Source organism: Elephantulus edwardii, unplaced genomic scaffold, assembly GCF_000299155.1.
Source record: "Elephantulus edwardii isolate Elephantulus edwardi_28Jun2011 unplaced genomic scaffold, EleEdw1.0 scaffold00032, whole genome shotgun sequence".
Lineage (NCBI taxonomy): Eukaryota > Metazoa > Chordata > Mammalia > Macroscelidea > Macroscelididae > Elephantulus > Elephantulus edwardii.
This window is the reverse complement of record NW_006399782.1, coordinates 21,697,800-21,723,090: the sequence shown is the minus strand read 5'-3', so window position 1 is coordinate 21,723,090 and position 25,291 is coordinate 21,697,800. Positions and strand designations below refer to the sequence as shown.

Genomic DNA, 25,291 nt, shown 5'->3' with positions numbered 1-25,291 from the left:
AAGCTTTGATGTCTGGCCACACTGTACTGGAGTTTGGGATTGATACAAAGCACTTCTATGCCAATTCCTTCAAAACCAGGATAACTGGCAGGTTACCAAGGAAATGGAACAAACAGCCCCCAAAGCCATTCTTTCATTGTGTTGGGGAGTAGGCAGTGGGCAACCTTTTCTGCTTGTTCTCCTGGACCTTGAACAACTCCACAGTGAACCTTCTTCCATGATGTGCTTTGCCACTATCTTAAGTGAAGAAATGCCAGCACTTTCAATTAGTGCTGTAGAACGAGCTGTCAGTGGCATGAAAATTTAGACATTATCCATAAACCACAAAACCGTCTGATTAAAAAAAAAATAATACCATGAATAATTTAATGTCTTACCAACTTAAAAGGCTCAGAGTATCAATCTATTAAACACACAATTCATGGTTTATAGATTTTAAAAAGTAATAGCTATATTATTTTAAGAGATAAGAGGGAAAAATCCTTTCTCTCAGTCATCACCAGACAATCTGATATCTTTCCAAGTCTTGTCTAGCCATCTGGCAACGTGAACCTGATCGATCTAGCAAACCTTGGTCAAAGTGACCATCACGGGGGCCCTGTGCACCCGAGAGTGCTTTTCATCCTGACTCATCCGACTCTGGAGCCAAAAGACAAGTGGAGCCAGGAACACATGGCCTCCTACCTTCCCTCCTCTTCACCCTCTGGGAAAATAGAGAAGCAGAATGAAAAAGACTGTCCTAAGGTCTGTCAGGAGTTCTGACAATGATTGCATGGAATGTGTGTGAGTTTAAGGGATGAATTTAAGGGAGAATGCTACAAATAAGCCAGGAACTGGCCCCTCTTAATTCTTTTTTCCTATCACTTGGAAAACAATGCTCATCAGGCAAGGAGTTGTCACCTCCTGTCACTGTCTCCCAGCAGTTTCATTTTACTTCGTTTTACTTGAAACTTGTGTTTGGCATCTATGTTATGTGCTGTCGAGTTGACTGTTACTCATAGCAACCCTATGAACAATGAATCTAAAACCTGCCCCATCCCATGCCATCCTCATTATCTGATATACTTGAGCCCATGTTACAGTCACTGTGCCAATCTATCTTGTTGAGGGTCTTCACTGACTCTCTGCTTTTCCAAGTATGATGTCTTTTTCCAAGGACTGGCCTTTCGTAACATCATGCCCACAGTACATAAGACGAAGTTTCGCCATCCTTGCCTCCAAAGAGCACCCTGGCTGCATTATCTCCAAGACATATTTGTTCTTTTGGCAGTCCTTGGGATATTTAATATTCTTCTCCAACACCACAACACAAAGATATCAATTCTCCTGTCATCCTTAGTCATTGTCCAGCTCTCAGAGGCACAGCAAGTAACTGAAAAGACCATGGCTTGGATCAGGTTAACAAGCCAGGTCTTCAGGCTGATAACATTACTTTTTAGCACATATCCTAACTGCTGGTACCAAGAGGGTTAACTGTGGATTCAAGTAAGGTAAAATTGTTGACAATGTTAATCTTTTCTCCATCTTTCACAATTTTGCCTGCTGACCCAGTCAACAGGTGAAGATTTTGTTTTCTTGATGTTCAGATGTAACTGATATTGAAGACTCTAAGTCTTCAAGTTTGTGTCATCTGCATGATGCAGGTTTCACCGATCCTAATGCCACATTCTTTTTTCATAAAGTCCAGCTTCTAGAATGATTTGCTTAGCATACAGACTGAGTAATTATGGAGAAAGTACGCATCCCTGATGCACATCTCTTAATTTTAAACCATTCAGTGTTGCCTGGCTCTGTTTGATCCACACAGCCAAATGCCTTTGCATAGTCAATAAAGCAGATATAAGACATTCTTCTAATGGTCTCTGCTTTCAGCCAGGATTCATCTTACATCGTCAGTATTAATATCCCTAGGCTCTTCTTAATCTGGTTTGAATTTCTGGTGATTTACTGTTCTAGCTATTTATGAATAATCTTGAGTAATATTTTACTTACATGTGATTTTAATAATGTTGTCGTCGTCATTGTTGTTATGTGCCATCGAGTTGCCTGCAACTTACAGCAACCTTATGTACAATAGCCCTAACCCTGCTCTATCCCTTGGCAATCTTACTGTCTCTGACATACCTATCCCCACTTCCCCAGTGACTGAATAAATCCATCTCATCGAGGGCCTTCCCCTCCTGCGCTGTCCCTCTACATTCCCAAGCATGACATCCCTCTCCAAGGACTGATCCCTCCTTGCAACATGTCCAGTGTATGTCAGACGAAGCTTCAGAATCCTTGCCTCCAAGGAGCAGCCTGGCTTCACCCTCTCCAGGACGAACTTGTTTGTTCTCCTAGCAGTCCATGGTATATTCAACACTCTTCTCCAGCACCACAGCTAAAAGGCATCAGCTCTCCTATTATCCCTACTCATTTTCCAGGTCTCCGATGCATAGCAAGTGATTGCAAAGACCACGGCCTGTTTCAGGCTCACCTTAGTCTCCAGACTGACACCACTGCTCTATACTTTAGAGAGGTCTCTGACAGAAGACTTTCCCATCGCAATCCATCTTTTAATTCCCTGGGTGCTGGTACCAAGAGTGTTGATTATAGAGCCAAGCAATCTCAATCTCTTCACCATCTATCATGAAGCTGCCAATTGGCCCAGTGGTGAGAATCTTTGTTTTCTTGATACTGAACTTCAATCCATATTGAAAGCTGCAGTCCTTGATGTACAGCAAGTGCTTCAGGTCCTCCTCAGTTTCAGCAAATAAGGTTGTGTCATCTGCATAATGCAGATTGTTGATGAGTCTACCTTCAATCCTGATGCCACATTTCTGCTCATAGAGCCCAGCCTCCCAGATAATCTGTTCCACATATAGATGAAAAGATATGAAGATAGGACACATTGTTGATGCACACCCTTCCCAATTTTGAACCATGTAGTGTTTCCTTGCTCTGTTCTGATGATTGCCTCCTGCTCTATGTATAGGTTTCGCATAATCAAATGTTCTGGGATTCCCATTCTTCTCAGAGTCAGCCACAGTTTGTTGTGATCTGCACAGTCAAATGCCTTTGCATAGTCAATGAAACACAGATAGACATTCCTCTGGTACTCTCTGCTTTCAGGCAAGATCCTTCTAATATTAGTTATAATATCCCTAGTGCCATGTCCTCTTCTAAATCCAGCCTGTTTGATAATATCTACATTCTGTTGGACCACCCTTTTTGGGAATGTGAATAAATACGGATTTTTTTCTAATCAATTGGCCAGAAATCTTGGCATAGACCAGTGAGTCTTAGAACTTGTACTGTTCAGTTCTACTCTGTCCAACCATGTTATTAAGAAACTGACTTAATAGAAATGGGTTAAAAAAAAATAAAAGAGTAAAACTCATAAACAATGTGCACTGAGTTGATCCAGTATGACCAATCTTTGTGGTGGCATAGTTTAAAAAGGAAGGATCAAGGTTAATTTCCACATTATTGACTCAGAGAACTAAGAAAACAATCTATCTCATTCCTAAAAAGAAAAAACAAAACCACAACACAGCGTACTAGTGAAGGCCTGGGGCCTAGTTGGACCTAGGCTCCCAACTGGGATGGATCTCTCCTGCCCTCAGTCCTGTCCACAACTTGGTCTATTCAGCTGCTTTAATACTCCAGTTTCAGAACTACTGGGAAGGAGGATGGGGCAAGAAAATGAAGGAGAGAGAAAACCAGTGGAGAGCATGAAAGAGAGAAGGAAATAAAGTCTGCAAATAAGAGAATGAAGAGAATAAAGGTTGGCTATGTCCTATTTACAGAGGTTGTTGGAAGGTGCCCTCGAGTTGAATACAACTCATTGTGACCCTATGAACAACCAGTCTGAACACTATCTGATCCCATGCCACCCTCACAGTCTCTGACACACTCCAGCCCATTACCATGGTCACCATGTCAACCTATCTGGTTGAGGGTCTTCCTTAGCTTGATCTTATTATCAGAAGCATTATTCTTCTTCCATCCTGATTTTTAACTGCAAATACAAGTCTGAATTTTCTGCATTAATTTGGCCAAATAAATGAGAGTTAAGTCAAAATAGGTATACACTATGAGTTCATGGTTATATAGAGTTTTAAACCCGTATTTTCTATTTTGAACTACGTGACCGTATTTTTGAACTGTCCTATATCTTGGATACATTTGTTAGGATATTTTCAGAAATTCCACTGGTGGTTGATTTCCTTTATTACTATTGTTTATATCATGATTATACATTTATGCCCTCTACAATAAGGAGCCCTAGAAGTGCTCTTTCAAACCTACCAGCTTCTCCATGAGGAAAGGATGTGGCAGTTGGCTTTTGTAAAGACTAAAGCATTAGAAACCCCATGGGGCCATTTCACTCTGTTCCCAGGGGTTCACTATGAGTCAGAACTGACTCCATGGCAACCAGTTTGGTTTTGGTTTACTCGTCACAATAGAACGTCACAGTGGCTCTTGGTGGAATTCGTGGAACCTCCTCAGTGACCTTGACTTCAGTCCCATGATTTGCTTTGGCTAATGGGAATGCTAACTGACATCAACTAAGCAAGCATAGGTTCCATGTGGGCTCACATCATTTGGTTTGTCCTTCTTTACCTTCATTGCAAGAAGCAGCAGCTGAGAAGCTTTTGGAACCCAAACAAGAGGCCTGAACAAAGACCTGAACTCAGTCCACAAAAGGCCCCCACACGTATGATGAAGAATTTTCACAGAGGATGATATTCAAATGGCAAACAGACACATAAAGAAATGCTCAAAATCACTGGCAATAAAAGAGATGCAAATCAAAACCACAATGGGGTACCATCTCACTCCAGTAACTGTGGCAAAATTTAACAGGGCTGGAAGTAATAAATGTTGGAGAGGATGTGGTGAGAAAGGAACTCTTACACATTGTTGGTGGGACTGAACAATAGTACAACCATTCTGGGAGGCAGTTTGCTGCTTCCTCAAAAAGCTGAACATTAAAAAAAAAAGCTGAACATAGAAATTCCATGTGACCAGCTATTCCACTACTTAGAATATACTGAGACAATGAGAACCAAGGCTCAAATGAAGATTTGTACACCAATGTTCATTGCAGCATTATTCACCATCGCCAAGAACATGGAAACAGCCTAAATGTCCAACCACAAATGAATGGATTGAATAATTATGGTACAGTCACACAATGGAATACTACGCAGCACACAGGAGCAATGATTTTGTAAATTATTACTTAACTTGGGAGGACTAGAAAGCATTATGCTGAGTGAACTAACTCAGTCACATGAGGACAAATATTGTATAAAATCATTATTGTAGAATGAGTATAAGAATCCAAAGGGGGTGGGGGAAGGTGGAAGCAGAAGGATGAGGATTTACGGAGGTGGGGAGATTAATCATGGAATTGTGTAATTTGATGGATGGGGGAGGTGGTGAGGGAAGTAGGAAGAATCTGTTCTCAAAAACAATGTATTCGAATTTTGTAAATAGTGTAAAAAAAGAAACAACTGTCTGAATCATAAGCAAATTTGTCCATGCAGAAACTGAATACATCTGATGGTGGTAATTTTTCTCTTTCAAAATTCTGATAACATTGAGAGAAACTTCTATTCATCTTATTTTGTAAATCTTTAACTCTAGTTTTTTTTCTTAGCAATCTTTTGTTACTCTGGATAACCAAATCTAAAGTTTTGTCATAAAGAAATAAGAGCTGATTAATTTATCCTTCTGGCTTTTAAATCACCAAATTCTTTCCAAAGTCTGACTGGGGAGCCACCCTATTTGAAAAAATCGAGGGAACAGTTGATACTATACCTGAATGTTCTGTATGTTCTGCAATCTCATTCTTTTCCAAGGCTCCAAACCTTTTTTCCTTAGCAGGACCCTTTCATAATGTTCTTTTGCTATTGCCTCCAACTGCCGATTCCTCTCAATGCGCTTCTGCTTCTCTAGTTCTTTCTGGAAAAATACAGAAAAAATGCCTGACTTAAAAAGAAAAAGATGAATGAATTTAATTTTAACAAATAGCCAATGAATTAATCCATATTTTCTCTGGACTACATATATAGGAGAGCTACTAATTAATCTTTGAAACTCAATCATTGATGACACCCGGGTATCACTAAATTAAGTGCTGAGCAGGGTAAGAGAGTTCTGGAGCATTAAATGAAAATGGAAAAATTTTGCCAAGAGGGTCAGGAAATGTTCTATCATGAGCCCTACAAGAATCATGGCTGGGTATAATCCTGGACTAATCAGTATTAATCATAGTAATATCTTAACTCTTACAAAGATACTAAAAAAGAAAACATTTAGTTAGGAGCATAATCAGGATTTCTCCCCCTCATTATAAGTAAAAATGTAGCTTCTTCATTTAGTATATGGAATTGTTGTTGTGGTACACTACTGCAGAACCAATTGCTGACTCTCCAGTGGATTATCAGAGGCTGTAAAGTGCATGGGAAGAGATTGCCTATCTTTCTCCTGCGGAGCAGCTGGTTGGTTTGAACTGAGTTCCTTGGATTTGTCAGTGCAACTTGTTACCACTAAGACACGAAAGTTTGAACTAGCCCTGGCAATGCACTTAGAAAAGATACTTTCATTTCCCTCACAGGAGAACTGTACCCCAGAGGCAGATGCCTGAATAGACTGACAGAAACTCTCATATTTATCTTTTTCTCTTTTAGTGAAAAGAATTTAAAATAAGGATGAGAGGGGGAAATGGCTGCCTAATGGTGAGTGGTGGCAAGTGAACAGATCGAAAGCACAGACTTAAAAATGGCCCACCAGATTTCACCGTCTGGGTGAGACTTTACCTTCTTAGCTTTTTTCCCCCCCCTGGATTACCTGCAGTTTGGAAGCAGGGATGCCACTTCCTAAACAACATGCCTCTGGAAGCTCTATGAACTTTGAGAAACGTCGATAGTTATAGAACATGGTTCAGGTCATGTTCATAGGGTCTCTGTGTCGTGCTAGACTTGACGGCAGTCAACAACTACCACCACCACTACCACTACCACTACCACTACCAGCACCAGCACCAGTACTAGCACCAGCACGAGCACCTGCAGTTTATTAATTTGTTAAACCAAATCACTAATCTACCTGTAATATCTGGAAAAGGCTATTGTAGTATTTGTTTTAAAGACACAGTGTTTCTTTGGAAAGTCTATTTATGTCTGGACTTTTAAAGGGGTACAGTTCTCCTAACTCATTACCTCTCCATTCTTAATGAAAGATGGAGCCAAGTTTTGATGTAGTTTGATCACAGTTCTCTAGGATGCATATCTTCCTGTTCTACTATTGGCTTTTCCAGTTTATAACTGGAGTTTCTTTGATGCTAATGCACAATTTCTTGCTCGAGACTGTAAGAATAATTAATTAGTACACACTAGGTTCCCCCCCAATAACTCATTTAATTCACTTTCTTCACTGCTTGGAATTTAAATTTCTTTATCTAGGCTGTTCCTGGCAGACACTATCATCTGTGAATGTTTAGGTTTTGCAAAGGTTGTTGCATACCTACTCAGATAATCTGGGGTTTCTTCTTTATCTAGTCTCTGTAGCCCTGACAGACTATACTACATGATGTGGATCTTACTGAAACTCCCACTCTGCCACCTTTCTAAGGGTGGTTGGCTGGTAGAGAGATGCTGCAATGTTTGAGAATCATTTTGGTCATGGTCATATTTCCATAGGGAGCTGTTGCCAGTGCTTCAGATCGAAATTCCTGGACCCCTCAGTCTTAGAAGAGTCAATGAATCCAGTATGGAATATCCATTTTAGCTTCTGCCCTCTCTATCCTTAAGAACAAAGAAATTCGAGCCCAGGCCAGAGAAAATTTTAACTTGAAACCATGTGAATGTGTGTGTGCTGGGATGGGGTGGGGTGAGAATGGTGGTGCAAGCAGGAGTGCAGAGGTAATAGGTGAGTTGAGTAGAGGAGCGATCTGCTCCCAAGGACTGTATGCATGTCACTAACAGCCTTCCGGTTTCCAGAAGATAAGGCCCATCATGTTCCTCTACTAGACCCCAGGAGTTAAACTTTACAGAAATTTTCTTAGAGAACCCAAAGAGCATTCACATATTCAGGCATCCATTTTAAGCATCTCTGTAATATTTTATAAAGATAATCTCTGTTTTGGGGTCAACCCTGACCTATTCTATCCATTCTGAATGGACTGTGGAGACAGGCAGCATATTCTTCAGGCTTCCCGGTCTCTCTGTGCTCCTCCTCTCAGGCCTCCCATCCCCTCCCCACCACAGAGGGAGGACAGAGGCACCTACAGTCCTTAAGGCAACCCTGAGTGACTCTAACAGCAGTTCTGTGCTTTGACTGTCCATCAAAACTAGTTTTGGAATCTAAGAAAAAAATATTAAATTATCAACAATGGTAGTCGTTTAGTCAATAAAAACTTTGTGTTAAAAGTAGAGATTGGCTGCTGCCAAATATTTTTAAAAAACTTTATAACTGATGTAGTTAAACCTAACCATTCTATTGGTGATCACAAGGCAGGTAACAATACTCTGCAGAAAAACAAATTATAACCTAAGAAAATACAGTCTTGAAATTTCTACTAAATCATATCAACTTCTGCATTTATGTGAGCTGATAAACTGCAGTAAGTTCTGAATGAAGTTAATCTTGTCTAAGTAAATGAGCCTGCAGACTGTGATCTCCCAAAGCGAAAAAATACAGACAGAGGAGGAGGAAAAGACCAAGATGGATGTCAGAATAGACTCTGAATATTGCACTCAAGCACTGAGAAGACAAAGCAGAGGGAAGAATTCAAGATATTAAAGCAATGAACAGAAGATTTCAAAAGGTAGCACTGGAGACAAAGTATTATAATGAAATGTGCAAAGAGCTGGAGTCAGAAAATCAAAGGAGTCAAACTCACCTAGCATTTCTTAAGCTCAAGGAACTGAAGAACAAATTCAAGGCTCGAGTTGCAATACTTAAGGATGCTTTGGGCAGAATATTAAATAATCCAGGAAGCATTAAAAAACAATGAAAAGAGTATACACAGTCATTGTATCAAAAGGAATTGGTGGATATGGAAGAATTTGATGAAACAACATATGAGCAAGAGCCTGTGGTGATGAAGGAGGAAGTTCAAGCTGCTCTGAAAGAATTGGCAAAAAACTCCAGGAGTTTATGGCATACCAATTGACATATTTCAACAAACAGATGCTGCCCTGGTTGTGCTCACCTAGTTGTGCCAAGAAATCTGGAGGACAACCACCTGGCCAACTAAATGGAAGAGATCTGTATTTGTCCTCATTCCAAAGTAAGGTGACCCAACAAAGTGCAGAAATTATTGAAAAATATAATTAATTTTACATGCAAGCAAGATTCTGTTAACAATTAACCAAAAATGACTAGAACAGCACATCAGCAGAGAACTTCCAGAAGTGTACTATGGGTTTAGAAGAGGCTGTGGTACTAGGGATATTATAGCTAATGTAAGATGGATCTTGGCTGAAAGCAGAGAGTGCCAGAGGAATGTAAATCTGTGTTTCGTTGACTATGCAAAGGCATTTGACTGCAGACCATAACAAACTGTGGCTGACTCTGAGAAGAATGGGAATCCCAGAATACTTTATTGTGCTTATGTGAAACCTATACATAGACCAGGAGGCAGTCATCAGAACAGAGCAAGGAAACACTGCATAGTTCAAAATTGGAAAGGGTGTATGGAACGGATGTGTCCTATCTCCATACCTTTTCAACCTGTATGTAGAACAGATTATCTGGGAGGCTGGGCCCTATGAGGAGAAGTGTGGCATCAGGATTGGACGTAGACTCTCCAACAATATGCGTTATGCAGATGACACAACCCTGCTTGCTGAAAGTGAGGAGGACCTGAAAGCGCTTGCTGCAGAGAGTCAAGGAGTGCAGCCTTCAGTATGGATTGAGGCTCAATGTCAAGAAGACAAAGATTCTCACCACTGGACCAATTGGGAGCATCAGGATGGATGGTGAAGAGACTGAAATTGTTAATACTTTCAGTTTGCTTGGTTCCACAATCAACACTCTTGGTACTAGCAGCCAGGAAATTAAAAGATGAAATGCACCAAGAAAGTCTGCTGTCAGAGACCTCTCCAATTACAGATGAACAACAATGTCAGTCTGGAAACTAAGGTGCACCTGATTCAGGTCATAGTGTTTGCAATTACTTGCTATGCATAAGAAAGCTGGACAATGACTAGGGATGTTAGAAGGAGAATTGATGTCTTTGGGCTTTGGTGCTGGAGAAGAGTGTTGGATATACCATGGACTGCTAGGAGAACAAACAGGCTTAGGCTGCTCCCGGGAGGCAAGGATTCTGAAGCTTCTTCTGACATACTTTGGACATGCTACAAGGAGAGATCAAACCCTGGAGAGTGATGTCAAGCTTTGGAGGGTGGAGAAACAGCGCAAGAGAGGAAGATCCTTAACGAGATGGATTGATTCAGTGACTGGAGTATAGGTGTGCCAGAGACAGTAAGATTGGCACAGGATAAAGCAAGATTTAGGGCTATTGTACATAGGGTTGCTATGAGTCGCAGGCAACTTGACGGCACATAACAACAACATCATCATCATTTGGAGTTGTGTTCTCTGCAGGTATAGTGTTGGCAAAGCACAAATATGCAGAAAATAAAGCAATTACACATTAAAAAAAGTAGAGGTTGTGGGTGGATGAGGGGGTGAAAGAATAAGAAAGATGCACTGGGGACTTAAAGAGACAGTGGTAACAGGCATAGATCAATAGTAATTATGTAAAACTATATGAATATATAAAACAATATGTATAATTGATTGTATGTAAAGCAAGGAAAAATTCTTTTTAAAAGCTAGCATGCAAAAAACCGCTTTCTCAGTGGTGGTCAACCTATATTATATAAATGCAAAACCATGTACCCTTCAATTTCTTTTTTTACTTCCCAAAATTTCACTTCAGGAGAAAGGCAGATGTGAGTTGGCTGATTCTGACACATCTTTCAATGTACCTGAAACTTTTGTGAGGAAAACTCCTAAAGATGGGATGCCAGGATATTTCTAGGATAGAAGGAAAGGTCACCGTCTTTCAATCCAAACTACATGTTTTTGTACAAGTTCTGAAAAGGGAGTGTACATATTCTCTAAGCATTATACCTAAGTAGCCTTTATAATCTTTATTCTAGGCATGTGATAGCAACTCATCGGACTGCATGGCCAGAAAGAAAATTATGTCCAACAGTTTTCTCATGAGCAGTAAGACGAAGCTGAGAGAGTTAGGTAGAGGAAGAAAACAAAGAAACTAACAGTCCCCACACTGACATAAATGTCCCTGGAGTGTCAAGGTACCAGTTGCAATTTGCAGATAGGAGCTTAATTACATGCTCAGGATCCGTCAACATGTACATGTACAACATGTACAAAATACAATTCAGTCCTCCCAGTACTTAACTCCAAGGTGTTTAGGTTCCAAAAAGAAAAAAAAAATTCAATGACTAGGCAGCAAACCCGATTCTCTCTGTCTATTTTATCCCCATAGAAAAACAGTTAATAAAATAGAGCTCTATTTAAGCCAAAACTTTGTATTGCTACACAGCAATGTATTCAGAGTTCATTTGTATACTTCCTCCCTCAACTAAAGATTCCACAATACAGTTGGCTGTCTTTCATAAGTATTTCCATATTTTTCATTTCCTTGTCTATAAAATGAGCTTGGTAACACCTGCATTCATGACTTCCTGTAGATTCTTGGAGATAATACATATATTGGAGATCTTTGCAACTAGAATTTCAAAGCATACTTCACTCAGGCTATGAAAGAATTTCTCATTTAAATTCAACAAATGGCATACAAAAATAAGACTAATTTTGAATGGGCTTCTTCATCAATCACTACTGCTTTGAAAGAAAGACCAGTATTACAGCTGTGTTAAGAAAAGCAGAGAGGGCTGAGCATTTAGTGGTACCAGTTCAAGTCCCCGCTTTTCCTTTTTTCTTAGAGGCTAAAGGGAATCAAAGCAGAGGAACACTGTTGAATGTGTCTGGAGAAAAATCACCTCACTGCACTGACACTATCTGACACACAAGTAATTATCACTGCCCTCCTTCTCTTCTGAGTCACTTTTCCATCCTGCTATAGATCACTTTCTAGGCCACTTATACTTTTCCTTTCTCCCATTGTAACTCTGTCACTTAAATCAGAATGCAAACACATATTGTTCTCTCTCATGTAAAAAGAAAAAATGTGACCACCACCACCAAAAAAAAAAAAATCCTTCTTAGACCCCACATGACTTCTTGGAAAATGTTATCTGTAGCTGCTCCATGGAAGAAGGATGCACAATCTATTCCCATAAAATTTACTGCCTCTGAGGACCAGTTGGTGGGTCAGCTATCGTTTGGTTTTGATCTGATGACACAACACACACTTATGGTCTCTGTGCTCATCCCTTATTCTGTCTTCAGTTCCTGGAATGGATGCTCTTCGCACCCCTCTATCCAAGTACTCATATCTAGGTCACAAATAATCTCCATGATGCCAAATCAGAGTCACACGTCCACACTTAGTGGACTTGAATTCTCCAGGAGCATTAACCACCCCAGATCCTCTCCCAGAATACATTTCTCTCCCAGCTTTTTGATTCTCCATTGCTCTAGTTCTACCTCTTTGGTTTTTCATCCTCTGAAAAACTATACGTATGCTCTCGGGCTGGTTCCCGGGCCCTGCCAATCCATCCAGTTTCCACATCTAGCTCATTAAAAACACTAACATGTTGCTGAGTCCCAGATTCCTCACGATCATCACACTTCTGAATCAGATACTGGTCTATCTGACACAGGTCCACCTGGACATGTAACAGGCATCTCACACTGTTAATATTAGAGCGTGTTAATGCTCTAGTGATCCCTGTGAAGGCCTCCGCAGCATCTAGCAGCTCAAGAACCACCTCCACAGAGAGGATGTTTTTACATACTTACATACTTACTGCCTGTTCTCTCCATTTAGCACTTAAAACTTCTGTGGGCAGAGTTGTTCCCTGTCTTCTTTACTGCTCTATTTCAACACCTGTACAGTGTTGTAACCATATGGTAGATGTTTTAGAGATACCTGTTGAATCAACTAGCATATTTGCTTAAGCAATTATGGAAAATTCGACCGAGTCTTCTTCAACACAATGATCTTTTCAACCACAAACTTCATGAATTGTCTGTTAATCAAAAGTGTATTTACATAGCCATAGAAAGTACTTAATAAGTCAAAGAATGGGGATGGTAAGTTAGATTTTTATTTTTAAACATCACTATATGAAGCTTCTGGAAGCAGGAACAGCATCCACTTCCGAAATGGCTTGGCTCCAGAAACTCTACGTACGAACAGTGCTCAGGCCGTTCGTTCATAGGGTCGCTATGAGTCAGTCGTCTACGACTCGACGGCATCAAACAACAACATATGAAGCTTATGAGTTGCCATCTTACTGTTACACATGACAGGCTCTCCACCTGGAGTCACATGGGCACCAAACTGCCACTAGAAATGCTGACTGTACTGTGCCAGGTGGTACTTTCTGCCACTCTTAAGGTGGGCCCCTCTCTTGAGAGTACAGCGTGCCTCAGACCAGGGGAATTTAAGGTAATGAGGATCTTTCATATTAGGCAACTACATCTTACCCCTGTACCACCTCTTTCTGAATCTGAAGGAAAATGTCGTGGACTTAGGAGAAATTCTTTCACTTTTTTCCTAAAACTAGCACCACTGGACCTTATATGCTTATAACAGGGCTTGTCTAGTATTTCCTACCTAAGAAAGTGTATGTGATTGCCCAGAGACTTTCTTTAGCTTATCAAAAGTCAGGTTGTTCATCTGTGTAATTAAAAGTATGGTATCTCTGTTGGACAATTTGCTGATTCACTCAATATGAAAAAAGCTTCCCAGCTAAAAGAGGCCACGGAGGCTTCTATCAGACACTTCAAGGATGTGACTGATGCAGAAGGTTTGATGTGCACCTCTTTTTCTGATGTACATCTTATGCCCTGCAGGTTATTTACTGGGAACAATTATATAAAGTATAAAAATTATATAAAGTATAACACAAAAATCCTATAAACATTTGCAATTGAGTCTATTCTGACTCAGTAACTGTGTGTGCATCAGAGTACAACTGAGCTCCACAGGTTTTTCAATAGAGGCAGAGCACTAAGCTTTTTCAAGACACTTCAATCTCCAACCATTTGCTCAGCAGCCAAGCACGTAATCATTTGTACCATCCAAGGCTTCTTAAAGTACCTGAGGAGGGAAAGCACTGTGTGGGTTTTTGGTCTCTGTGTAGAATGATGTTGTTGTGTACCATAGAACCAAGACCAGCAGGTTTTCGGAGCCAATATATCACATGGGGTTTGACTGCCCATCTTTCTCCTGAAGAGCAGCAGGTGGATTCAAACTGCCTACCTTTTCACTGACAGCACAACTGACAGCCACTTGGCCTCTGAAACCATCAGGAATCTGGAAACACAGGGGCCTTGAGGGAGATACAAGATCTAAGCATTGGTTTATCTGAGACAAAGCTACAAGACACCAAAAATGAAAGTATGATGATTCAACTACAAAGCTTGACTAATTGCTGGGGTCAGTGTGAGAGGGTGAAGTTCTGAGAACAACAGTTACAAGGATTCCTACACTTCTGTAGGTGGCTCTGGTGGCATAGTCTATAGGTAACTGTGCTCCTAAAACAAAGGCCATGCCTCTCTGGTGGTTCAAATCCACCAGCTGCTCCACAGGAGAAAATGGGTGATCTCTTCCCATGAGATTTTTAGCCCTGGAAACCCAATGGGGGGGGGGGGTCGGGTCAGCTGAATCGGTTCTGACTCTACAGTAACGAGACCTTTCTGTAGGCTGTCCGTCCAGACGCCTGGCCAGGGAGGAGCCTGGAAAGGCTCCACCTGTGCTTGTGCCAGAGTGAGAGGATGAAGATGAAAACACTAGAAATAAAAACAGAAGAACAGCAGTCCTAAATTGACCATTTCCTTTTTTTGGAAATAGAAGGCTTAGTTTATAGGGTGAAGGAATTTACCAGAGGATGCATTATGACAGCTACGGGAAAGGAACTGGAGGGAACTCTGCCCTGACCCTTACCCAAGAGGAGGAAGGAAAAAAACCAAATCTATAAGGGGAAAGTGAAAGTCCCTGGCTGCACACTTACCTGGCTAACAAGCCTATCTGCTAACCAGAAGGCTGGGGGTTTGAGCCCACTGGGAGGAGGTGCTCAAGAAGGGTCTGGTGATCTACTTGAAAAACAAGCTCCTGAGTAACATGGAGCACAGTTCTACTCTGACATACAGGGTCAGAATGCATTTAAACTGATTTAACAGCAACTGAAATATGGAAGCAGCCTTAAGGTCACAGAGTGAGACAAAGGGATACTCAATGCAGCTGAAAGGAGGGATACTTCTACGCCAGAAGAGGGGCAGAAGTACTCGTGAGTTCCTAAGGCTGTGCATTCTACAAAGTGTGGCTTACTCAGAACATCAGGCAAGGCAGGTTCCCCTTTCTCTACCATGCTAACTAGCTAACACAATTACTGTGGATTACAGCTACGAAAGTGGCAAGAGATATACTTTCTCTCTGCGGAGCAGGGAAAAATGAAAGACCCAAAGTCAAAAGAGGAGGCAAACTGTAGTCTAGTGTTCATAGCAACAAAAATCTCAAAGGTGGAAATCACAAGGACAAAAAACTGCACATGTATACCGGCTCCTAGCTAGAAACGTACAAGTGTCCATAACCAAAGACCTATATATCCAATATCTGTTGTACAGTATGCTAGGTTTGGCTTTGAATAATTACAACATCAAAACACAAGACCCCAAAACAAACAAATACAGCTAGAAGACAGAAAGTAATGATTATAATGTAATACAAATATAACAGAAATGTTGAAACCATCAGGAAATTTTAAATAACTTATGACAATATTGTAAAGGCTCTAAGGGAAAAGGTAAACATTATTCAAGGTCAGATAGGCAATTTTAACTGACATGGAAATGAGTAGAATGAAAATGCCAGTGACATAGCTGAAAAAAGGTATCAGGTAACCTGAAGTGGAGGCTGGTTTTAGGTGCTGTCGAGTTGATTTTCAACACAGCGACCTCATGTGACAGAGTAGAACTTGCTCATAATGTTTCCAGTTTGTTATCTTTCCAAAAACAGATACCAGGTCTTTCACCCATGAGTCTGCTTGGGTGGGTTTGGTTAACAGCTGAGCGCCAACTAACAAAAACTAAGAGAAATGAAGAGGCAGAGGAAACTAAAGGGAGAAGAGAGGAAGAATTAAAATATAATATTTTCTATCTTATTTTTTTAAAACCATGCAATAAAGTATTTTATTACACAGGAGTTTTAAAAATTATTTTCTTAAATCTCTCCATCATTGTTTTATGTGCCACTGAATCACGTGGGACTCATAGCGACATGTACAACAGCCCTAATCCCTGCTCTATTCTGTGCCAATCTCACTGTCTCCAACACGCCTACACCCATTACCCCAGTCACTGAATCAATCCATCTCATCGAGGGTCTTCCCTGCACTGTCCCTCCAATCCTCTCAAGTATGATGTCCCTCTCTAAGGAATGATCCCTCCTTGCAACATATCCAAAGTATGTCAGATGAAGCTTCAGAATCCTTGCCTCTAAGAAACATCCTGGTTTTACCCTCTCCAGGACAAAACTGTCTGTACTCCTAGCAGTCCATGGTATATTCAATCTCTCCATACATTGGCAATAGTAAGTGTACTGCTTAACATATTTGAATTGCAAACCTGAACACTGCTTAAGGGGAAAGTATTCCTAAAGCACAATTAACCAGGAGGCCAATTCATCTGCTGGTCTCCAAGAACATGGAAATGAACATGATAGACAGACTGTCACCCATTTGAATCTTCATTTACCACCATTTGATAACCCATTTCCAGGTCCAGATTAACAGCACATTTCTTGCCAACAATCATGAGATGTCCAAGAAGACTTTCTTCTTCTTCTTCAACATCATCAGCTACAGAAATCTGGGTATTAGGTTTCTTAAGTATCACAAGAAAATGTATTGGTGCCTGAGGTGAAAAGTCATGAAAAACAAGGCATCGCTCATCCTCAAAAATGATTTTGGCTGGATTTCCTTGACGATGATATTCCGGAAGACTGTGTCACCATCAGGCTGAGTAGTCTGAGCCTTGGTGATCTCATCTGCCATCTCGGTCTCCCCTCGGTGTCCCTCCTGTGCCAAGACTCTAGGAGAAACATGGGAGGAAGGAGCAAGGGAGGCCGAGGGAGGTGGGAATACGTTGCTGAGCCTGCCTCTATCTTGTTTTTAACGACATTAAAAGATAACAGGCTAATTAAAGCAGTCACTGTAAAAATGTATTGGTTATTTATAGTATGTTGTTATTGTTGTACAGTATACAAAGAAAAATATAGGCTTTACATATGATAGAAAAGCACAAAGACTTGGGGGGAAAGAAATGAAAAATATACTACTATAATGTCATTTTACATACAGGGAGAAAGAGTAGTAATAAAATCAATAAATAGTTGACTGACCTCGCCAAAGTACTGAAGAGCAACGATGTCAGTCTGGAGACTAAGGTGCACCGCATACAGGCCATGGTTTTTGCAATTACTTGCTATGCATCAGAGAGCTGGACAATGACTAGGAATGACAGAAGGAGAACTGATGTCTTTGAGTTGTGGTGCTGGAGAAGAGTACTGAATATACCATGGACTGCTAGGAGAACAAACAAATTCATCCTGGAGAGGGTGAAGCCAGGTTGCTCCTTGGAGGCAAGGATTCTGAAGCTTCCTCTGACATACACTGGACATGTTGGAAGGTGGGATCAGCAATTGGAGAGGGTCATCATGCTTGGGAGGGTCGAGGAACAGCACAGGAGAGGAAGACCCTCTATGTGATGGACTGATTCAGTCACTGGAGTAATTGGGAGAGGTGTGTCGGAGACATTAAGATTGGCAAGCAACAGAGCAGGATTTAGCGCTGTTGTACACAGGGTCGCTTTGAGTCGCAGGTGACTCGACAGCAAACAACACAGCAACAACAATCAAACATTGTAATTCATTGTATACAGAAGGCTAAACACTGCAATCTTCAATAATGACTGAAGTTCAACATCAAGAAAACAAAGATTCTCACCAATGGGCCAGATGGTGAAGACGTTGAGATTGTTAACAGTTTTAGTTTGCTTGGCTCCACAATCAACACTCTTGGCACCCACAGCCAGGAAATCAAAAGAAGAATTGCACTGGTAAAATCTGTCAGGGACCCTTCTAGAGGGCAAGGTGCAAGATGTCAGTCTATAGAGACTAAGGTGTGCCTAATACAGGCCATTGTCTTTGCAATTACTTGCTATGCATCAGAAAGCTGGACAATGGCTAAGAATGATAGAAGAATTGATACCTCCAAGTTGTGGTGCTGGAGAGAGTACTGAATATACATACCATGGACTGGTAGGAGAACAAACAGGTTTGTTCTAAAGAGGGTGAAACCAGACTGGTCCTTGCTGGCAAGGATTTTGACGCTCTGTCTGACATCCTTTGGGCATGTTGTAATGAAGGACCAGTCCTTGGAGAGGGACATCATGCTTGGAAGGGTAGAGGGACAGTGCAGGAGAGAAGACTCTGGATGAGGTGGACTGACTCAGTGACTGGAGCATTGGAGTAGGTGGTCAGGGAAGATGAAATTGGCTCAGGATAGAGCAGGGTTCAGAGATGTTGTACATAATTAAGGTTGCTATGAGTCACAAGCTACTTGACAGTACATATCAACAACAACAATTAATATTAAAACCAAACTGCTTATAAATGATTGAATGAAAAGTCAGTATGATTTGTAACCATTCAAATAAAAACTACAGAAGAAATATTTTTAAGAAAGGTAATGACCATTTCTTTTTAAATTTTTTAAAATTTGAATTAAGATTTTAACAAAAGTTTGTAGGGAACTTGAATTTCCATTCATTCATTGTTGCACATTTTCCTCCCTACCTACCCTCTGAGATTGCTTTTCTCTTTGAAAAAAAATTCTTTCCTTGTTGCACAATTCAACCCTTCCCCCTACGTTTACTTCCTAATTGACCTATTTAGCAAAGTGGCATGATACAAGATATAAAAATCAGTTGAATTCCACTACAGTAATGAAGAGAATTCTAAAAAGGAAAATAAAGAATGCCATTTGTACTCCACTTTGTTGAATCAGTCAATTATATCCAATAATTTTCCTACTTTATTGGGGGATTTTCTTTATTTAGGATCTGATGTTAAATGGATCTTAGCTGAAAGCAGAGAAAACCAGAGGAATGTCTATCTGTGTTTCATTGAATATGCAAAGGCATTTGACTGTGTGGATCATAACAAACTGTGGCTGACTCTGAGAAGAATGGGAATCCCAGAACACTTGATCGTGCTAATGCGAAACCTATACTTAGACCAGGAGGCAGTCGTCAGAACAGAGCAAGGGAACACTGCATGGTTCAAAATTGGGAAGGGGGTACGCCAGGGATAAATCCTATCTCCATACCTTTTCAACCTATATGCAGAACAGATTATCCAGGAGGCTGGGCTCTATGAGGAGAAATGTGGGGTCAAGATTGGTGGACGATTTATCAACAATCTGTGTCATGCAGATGACACAACCCTGCTTGCTGAAACTGAAGAGGACCTGAAGCACCTGCTGCAGAGTGTCAAGGACTGCAGCCTACAATATGGATTGAGGCTCAATGTCAAGAAGACAAAGATTCTCACCACTGGACCAACTGGCAGCAACAGGATGGATGGTGAAAGAGATCGAGATTGTACACAGCTTTAGTTTGCTTGGCTCCACAGTCAACACTCTTGGCACCAGTAGCCAGGAAATTAAAAGGCGCATTGCCATGGGAAAGTCTGCTGTTAGGAACCTCTCCAAAGTATTGAAGAGCAATGGTGTCTCTTTGGAGACTAAGGTGCGTCTGATACAGGCCATGGTCTTCACAATCACTTGTTATGCATCAGAGAGTTGGACAATGACCAAGGAGGATAGAAGAATTGATGCCTTTGAGCTGTGGTGCCGGAGAACAATATTGAGAATACCATGGACTGCTAGGAAAACAAACAGATTCATCCTAGAAAGGGTTAAACCAGGTGGCTCCTTGGAGGCAAGGATTCTGAGGCTCCGTCTAACATATTTTGGACATGTTGTGAGGAGAGACCGGTTCTTGGAGAAGGACATCATGCTTGGGAGGGTGGAGGGACAGTGCAGAAGGGGAGGGCCCTCTATGAAGTGGATTGATTCAGTGACTGGGATAATCGGGATGGGAGTATCAGAGACAGTACATTGGCACAGGACAAAGCAGAGTTTAGGGCTGTTGTACATAGGGTCGCTATGAGTCACAGCGACTCGACGGCACACAACAACAACAGGGTCTTTGCCAATTTGGACACCTTTTCTTGCCTTATTGCTCTGGGTAGGACTTCCAATGCAACACTGAACAGGAATGATGACAGAGGACAACTTTATTTGGTATTCATTCGCAAGGCAAATGCCTTCAATCTCTCTCCATTGAGAGTGATGTTGGCCATTTCTTTTTATAAAAACAAGTTCTTTTCATATTTGCATTTAATTTTCTTGGGGAAATTTCTCTTCTAGTCCTTATTTTGCTGAGTAGTTTTTACTAGGAAAGGGTGTTGCCTTTTATCAGATACTTTTTCTGCATCAATTGAGATGATTCATGTGGTTCTTTTATTTTATTGATGTGGTGGATTACACTGACTGGTAATGTTGAACTATCTTTGCACACTTAATATTAATCCCATTTGTTCATGATGAATGACTTTTTTTTACATGCTGTTTGATTCAACTGACTAGGATTTTGTAGACAAATTTTGTGTCTATGATCATGAAGGATATTGGTCTGTAATTTTATTTTCAAGTTGCGTCTTTGCTTGGCTTTGGTATCAGGGTTATGCTTACTTCATAAAAATGAATTTGGGAATCTTCCATATTTTTTTAAATATTCTGAAATAGTCTGAGTATGTTGTCGTTGTATACAGTAGAGTTGGAACTGATTCATAGCTGACCCTCCAATGGGTTTTCAGAGGCAGTTAATCCCATGGGAGGAGACTGCCCATCCTTCTCCTGCAGAGCAGCTGGTCCATTTAAACAGCGTACCTTCAGGATTACAGAGCAGATTCTTACCATTTAAGCCACAAGAGCCCTAGTCTGAGTATAACCAATGTCAGTTTTTCTTTGAAAGTTTGGTAGTACTAACAGGTATTGCTCTCCGAGTCAGGATTTTATTGATTGGGAGGTTTGTTTTCTCTTCTTTTTAAAAATTTAGTATTAATTTCAATGAAAATTTACAGAGACTTTGGATTTCCATTCATTCATTGTTGTACTTTTCTCCGCTCCCAACCTTCCTCCCCAGTACACTATGCTCTTGGAAAACTAAAAGAAAAATTCTTTCATTGATTTACAGACCCTCCCCCCCAGGTCCACACCGCTATGCAGCCTTTGCTCTGGACTCCCGTCATGACAAAAATACCTAATCACATACCCCTTTTAAACAGTTTTCTCCCTCATCTGTTTCAATGCAGTATACACTATTGAACCCATCTGTCTCAGTCTCCCCTCAACCCCGAGGTCAGTCCTGTTTTACAACAGTGGCACCATGCAGTATTTGTCCTTTTGTGACTGAGATACTTCACTCAGCATAATGTCCTGCAGCGTCACCCATTTTGAATAACATTGCATGAGTTCCTTGTTTTTCAATACAGCATAGTATTTCATTGTGTGAATATACCACAGCTTCTCTATCCATTCATTTGTTGATGGGCACTTAGTTGTTTCCAACTCCTTGCTATTGTGAACAAAGTCGCGATAAACACAGGTGTGCATATATCTGCTTGGATGTCAGTTATGGTCTCTTTGGGGTATCTTCCCAGTAGTGGAATAGCTGGGTCAAATGGTATCTCTATTTGCAACTATCTGAGAAAGCGCCATACCGCCTTCCACAGTGGTTGTACCATTTTACACTCCCACCAACAGTAAATAAGTGTTCCAGTTTCTCGATAACATCACCAGTATTTGTTGCTTACTGTTCTGTTAAATTTTGCTTTTATGACTGGGGTGAGATGATATCTCATAGCTGTTTTGATTTGTATCTCTCTTAGAGTTAGGGATTTTGAGCATTTCTTCATGTGCTTGTTAGCCATCTGAATGTCTTCTTTGGTGAAGTGTCAACAAAAGGTGTTGGCAAAATTGGAAAAGTATCTGCAAAAGACTCAAGCAAGATGCACACTTCACTCCATATACAAAAACCCACTCAAGGTAGATCATGGACCTAGGACTAAAACCAAGGACTATAATCTTCATTAATGAAAAGCTTGGAAGGACGCAAGAAGTCCTAATCCACAACATAAACAGTCTTCCTAGTATCCTGAAAAACCTATAACCAGGAGAAGATAAAGTAGATGAATGGGATCTTCTAAGAGTCAAATCCCTATGCACATCCAAAAGCTTCTCCAACAGGGTAAAAAGGGAAGCCACAGACTGGGAAAAAATATTTGGTAATGACATATCAGATAAGGGACTTATATCCAGAATTTATAAAATACTTGAGCACCATAACAAGATAAAGGTAGATAATCCAATAGAAAAAAGAGGTTTGCTTTTTATGATTGGTTCATTTTTTTTCTTTTATGATCCATCAGGTCAAATTTTCTACATCTGTATAGTTTAATTTAGGTTGTCGGTGAGTTTATAAAGACATGGCCTGTTTACTCTAGATTTTCAACTTTGTATCATTTATAATAGCCACCAAAAAGATAACATATTTAGGAATGAATCTAACCAGAGATACAGAAGACCTATAAAAGAAAACTGCAAAACAGTAGCATAATGTGGCAATCTAAAAAAGAAAGGAAATTACAAAAATTAGGGCAGAAATAAATGCAGTAGAAAACAAAGCAAAAAAATAACTGAAACTATCATTAAGACCAGGAGTTGGTTCTTAAGATAAAAAAAAAAAATATTGATAAACCACTAGAAAAAACTAACAAAGGAAAAGAAAGAAAAAAAAGACACAAATAATACGAATAAGAGATGAAGAGGTGATGTGGCAGCAGAAGCAATGGAAATAAAAAGGCTAACAATAAAATATTATGGAAAAATTATACTCAAACAAATATGAAAACCTAGAGGAAGTGGAGAAAGACTTAGAAACTCACAAACTACCCAACTGGTATAGACTAAAATAGAACACCTGACCAGACTCCTTACAAAAGAAGAAACTGAACAGGTAATAAAACAACTTCCAACTAGAAACAGTGTGGACCAGATGGTTTTACTAGTGAGTTCTATCAAACATTCAGAGAAGAGCTTTCATCAATTCCACATAAAGTATTTCAGAAAATAGAAAAAGATGGAATACTCCCAGACTCATATCCCTGATACCACAGTCAGATAAAGACACCACTAAAATAGAAAACTATAGGCCAATATCTCCCATGAACATAGATGCAAAATCCTCGATAAAATCCTGGCCAAAAGAATCCAACAGTTGTTGTTGTTGTTGTTATGAGCCTGTGACTCATAGCGACCCTATGCACAACAGCTCTAAACCCTGCTCTATCCTGTGCCAATCTTATTGTCTCTGACACATCTATTCCATTATCACAGTTACTGAATCAATCCATCTCAACGAGTGTCTTCCTCTCCTGTGCTGTCCCTCCATCCTCTCAAGCATGACATCCCTCTCCAAAACTGGTCCCTCCTTGCAATATGTCCAAAGTATGTCAGACGAGCATCAGAATGCTTACTGCCAAGGAGCAGCCTGGTTTAACCCTCTCCAGGCCAAATCTATTTGTTCTCTTAGCAGTCCATGGTATATTCAATACTCTTCCTCAACACCACAGGTCAAAGGCATAATTTACCTTCTATCATCCCTAGTCATTGTTCAGCTCTCTGATGCATAGCAAGTAACTGCAAAAACCATGGCCTGTATCAGGTACACCTTAGTCTCCAGAATGATATCATTGCTCTTCGGTACTCTGAAGAAGCCTCTGACAGCAGACTTTCCTAACGCAATATGTCTTTTAATTTCCTGGCTGCTGGTGCCAAGAGTGTTGATTGTGGAACTAAGCAAACGTAAGTTGTTTCCAATCTCAATCTCTTCATCCATCAAGATGCTGCCAATCAGCCCAGTAGTGAGAATCTTTGTTTTCTTGATACTGAGCTTCAATCCATATAGAAGGCTGCAGTCCTTAACCTTCTGCAGCAAGTGCTTTAGGACCTCCTCAGTTTCAGCAAGCAGGGTTGTGTCATCTGCATAGTGCAGACTGTTGATAAGTCTTCCTCCAATTGCCATGCCACATTTCTCCTTATAGAGCTCATCCTCCTGGACAATCTGTTCTGCAGTGAAAAGGTATGGAGATAGGACACATCCCTGGCATACACCCTTCCTAATTTTGAACCATGCAGTGTTTCCTTGCTGTGTTCTGACAACTACCTCCTGGTCCAAGTATAGGTTTCACATAAGCACAATCATGTGTTCTGGGATTCCCATTGTTCTCAGAGTCAGCCATAGTTTGTTGTGGTCCACACAGTCAAATGCCTTTGCACAGTCAATGAAACACAGATAGACATTCCCCAGGTATTCCCTGCTTTCAGCCAAGATCCATCTAATATTAGTCATAATATCCCTAGGTCTCTACTAAACCCAACTTACACTTCTGGCAATTCTCTGTTGATGTGTTGTTCCAATCATTTTTGGACAATCTTCAGCAGAATATTGTTTGCATGTGATATGAATGATGTTGTTCGATAATTTCCACAGTCGGATCACCTTACATTGGAATGGGAACAAATATAGATCTCTTCCAGTCAGTTAACCAATCCAATATTAAAAAAAAAAAATCTATCTTGACCAAGTGGGATTCCTAAAAGGTGTGCAAGGATGGTTGAACATAAGAATAACAATGAATAAAATTCATCACATTAATAAAGCAAAGAGCAAGAACCACATGATCCTATCAATTGATGCAGAAAAGGCCTGTAACAAAATCCAACAGCCCTTTCTTATGAAAACACTTAACAAAATAGGAATAGAAAGGAAGTTCCCACAGTAAAAAGTATATATGCAAACCCAAGAGGTATACAAATTGGCAAAGAGGAAGTAAAATTATCCCTCTATGCAGATGACATGATAGTATACTTAGAAAACCCTAAAGACTCAGCAAGAAAACTATTGGACCTAGTTGACCAATTCAGCAAAGTAGCAGGATACAAGA

The 25,291-nt window shown here is 40.4% G+C and overlaps 1 protein-coding gene and 1 pseudogene across 1 annotated transcript in view; both read right to left on the bottom strand.

Moving 5' to 3' along the window:
• Positions 1-25,291, bottom strand: part of KIAA1407 (KIAA1407 ortholog) — a 152,180-nt gene that overhangs the window by 8,346 nt on the left and 118,543 nt on the right. Inside the window, exon 13 of the mRNA XM_006884323.1 lies at positions 5,809-5,952. Coding sequence (XP_006884385.1) covers positions 5,809-5,952 — 144 coding nt within the window. The remainder of the gene's footprint in view (positions 1-5,808; positions 5,953-25,291) is intronic.
• LOC102845119 lies at positions 16,825-17,213 on the bottom strand (annotated as a pseudogene).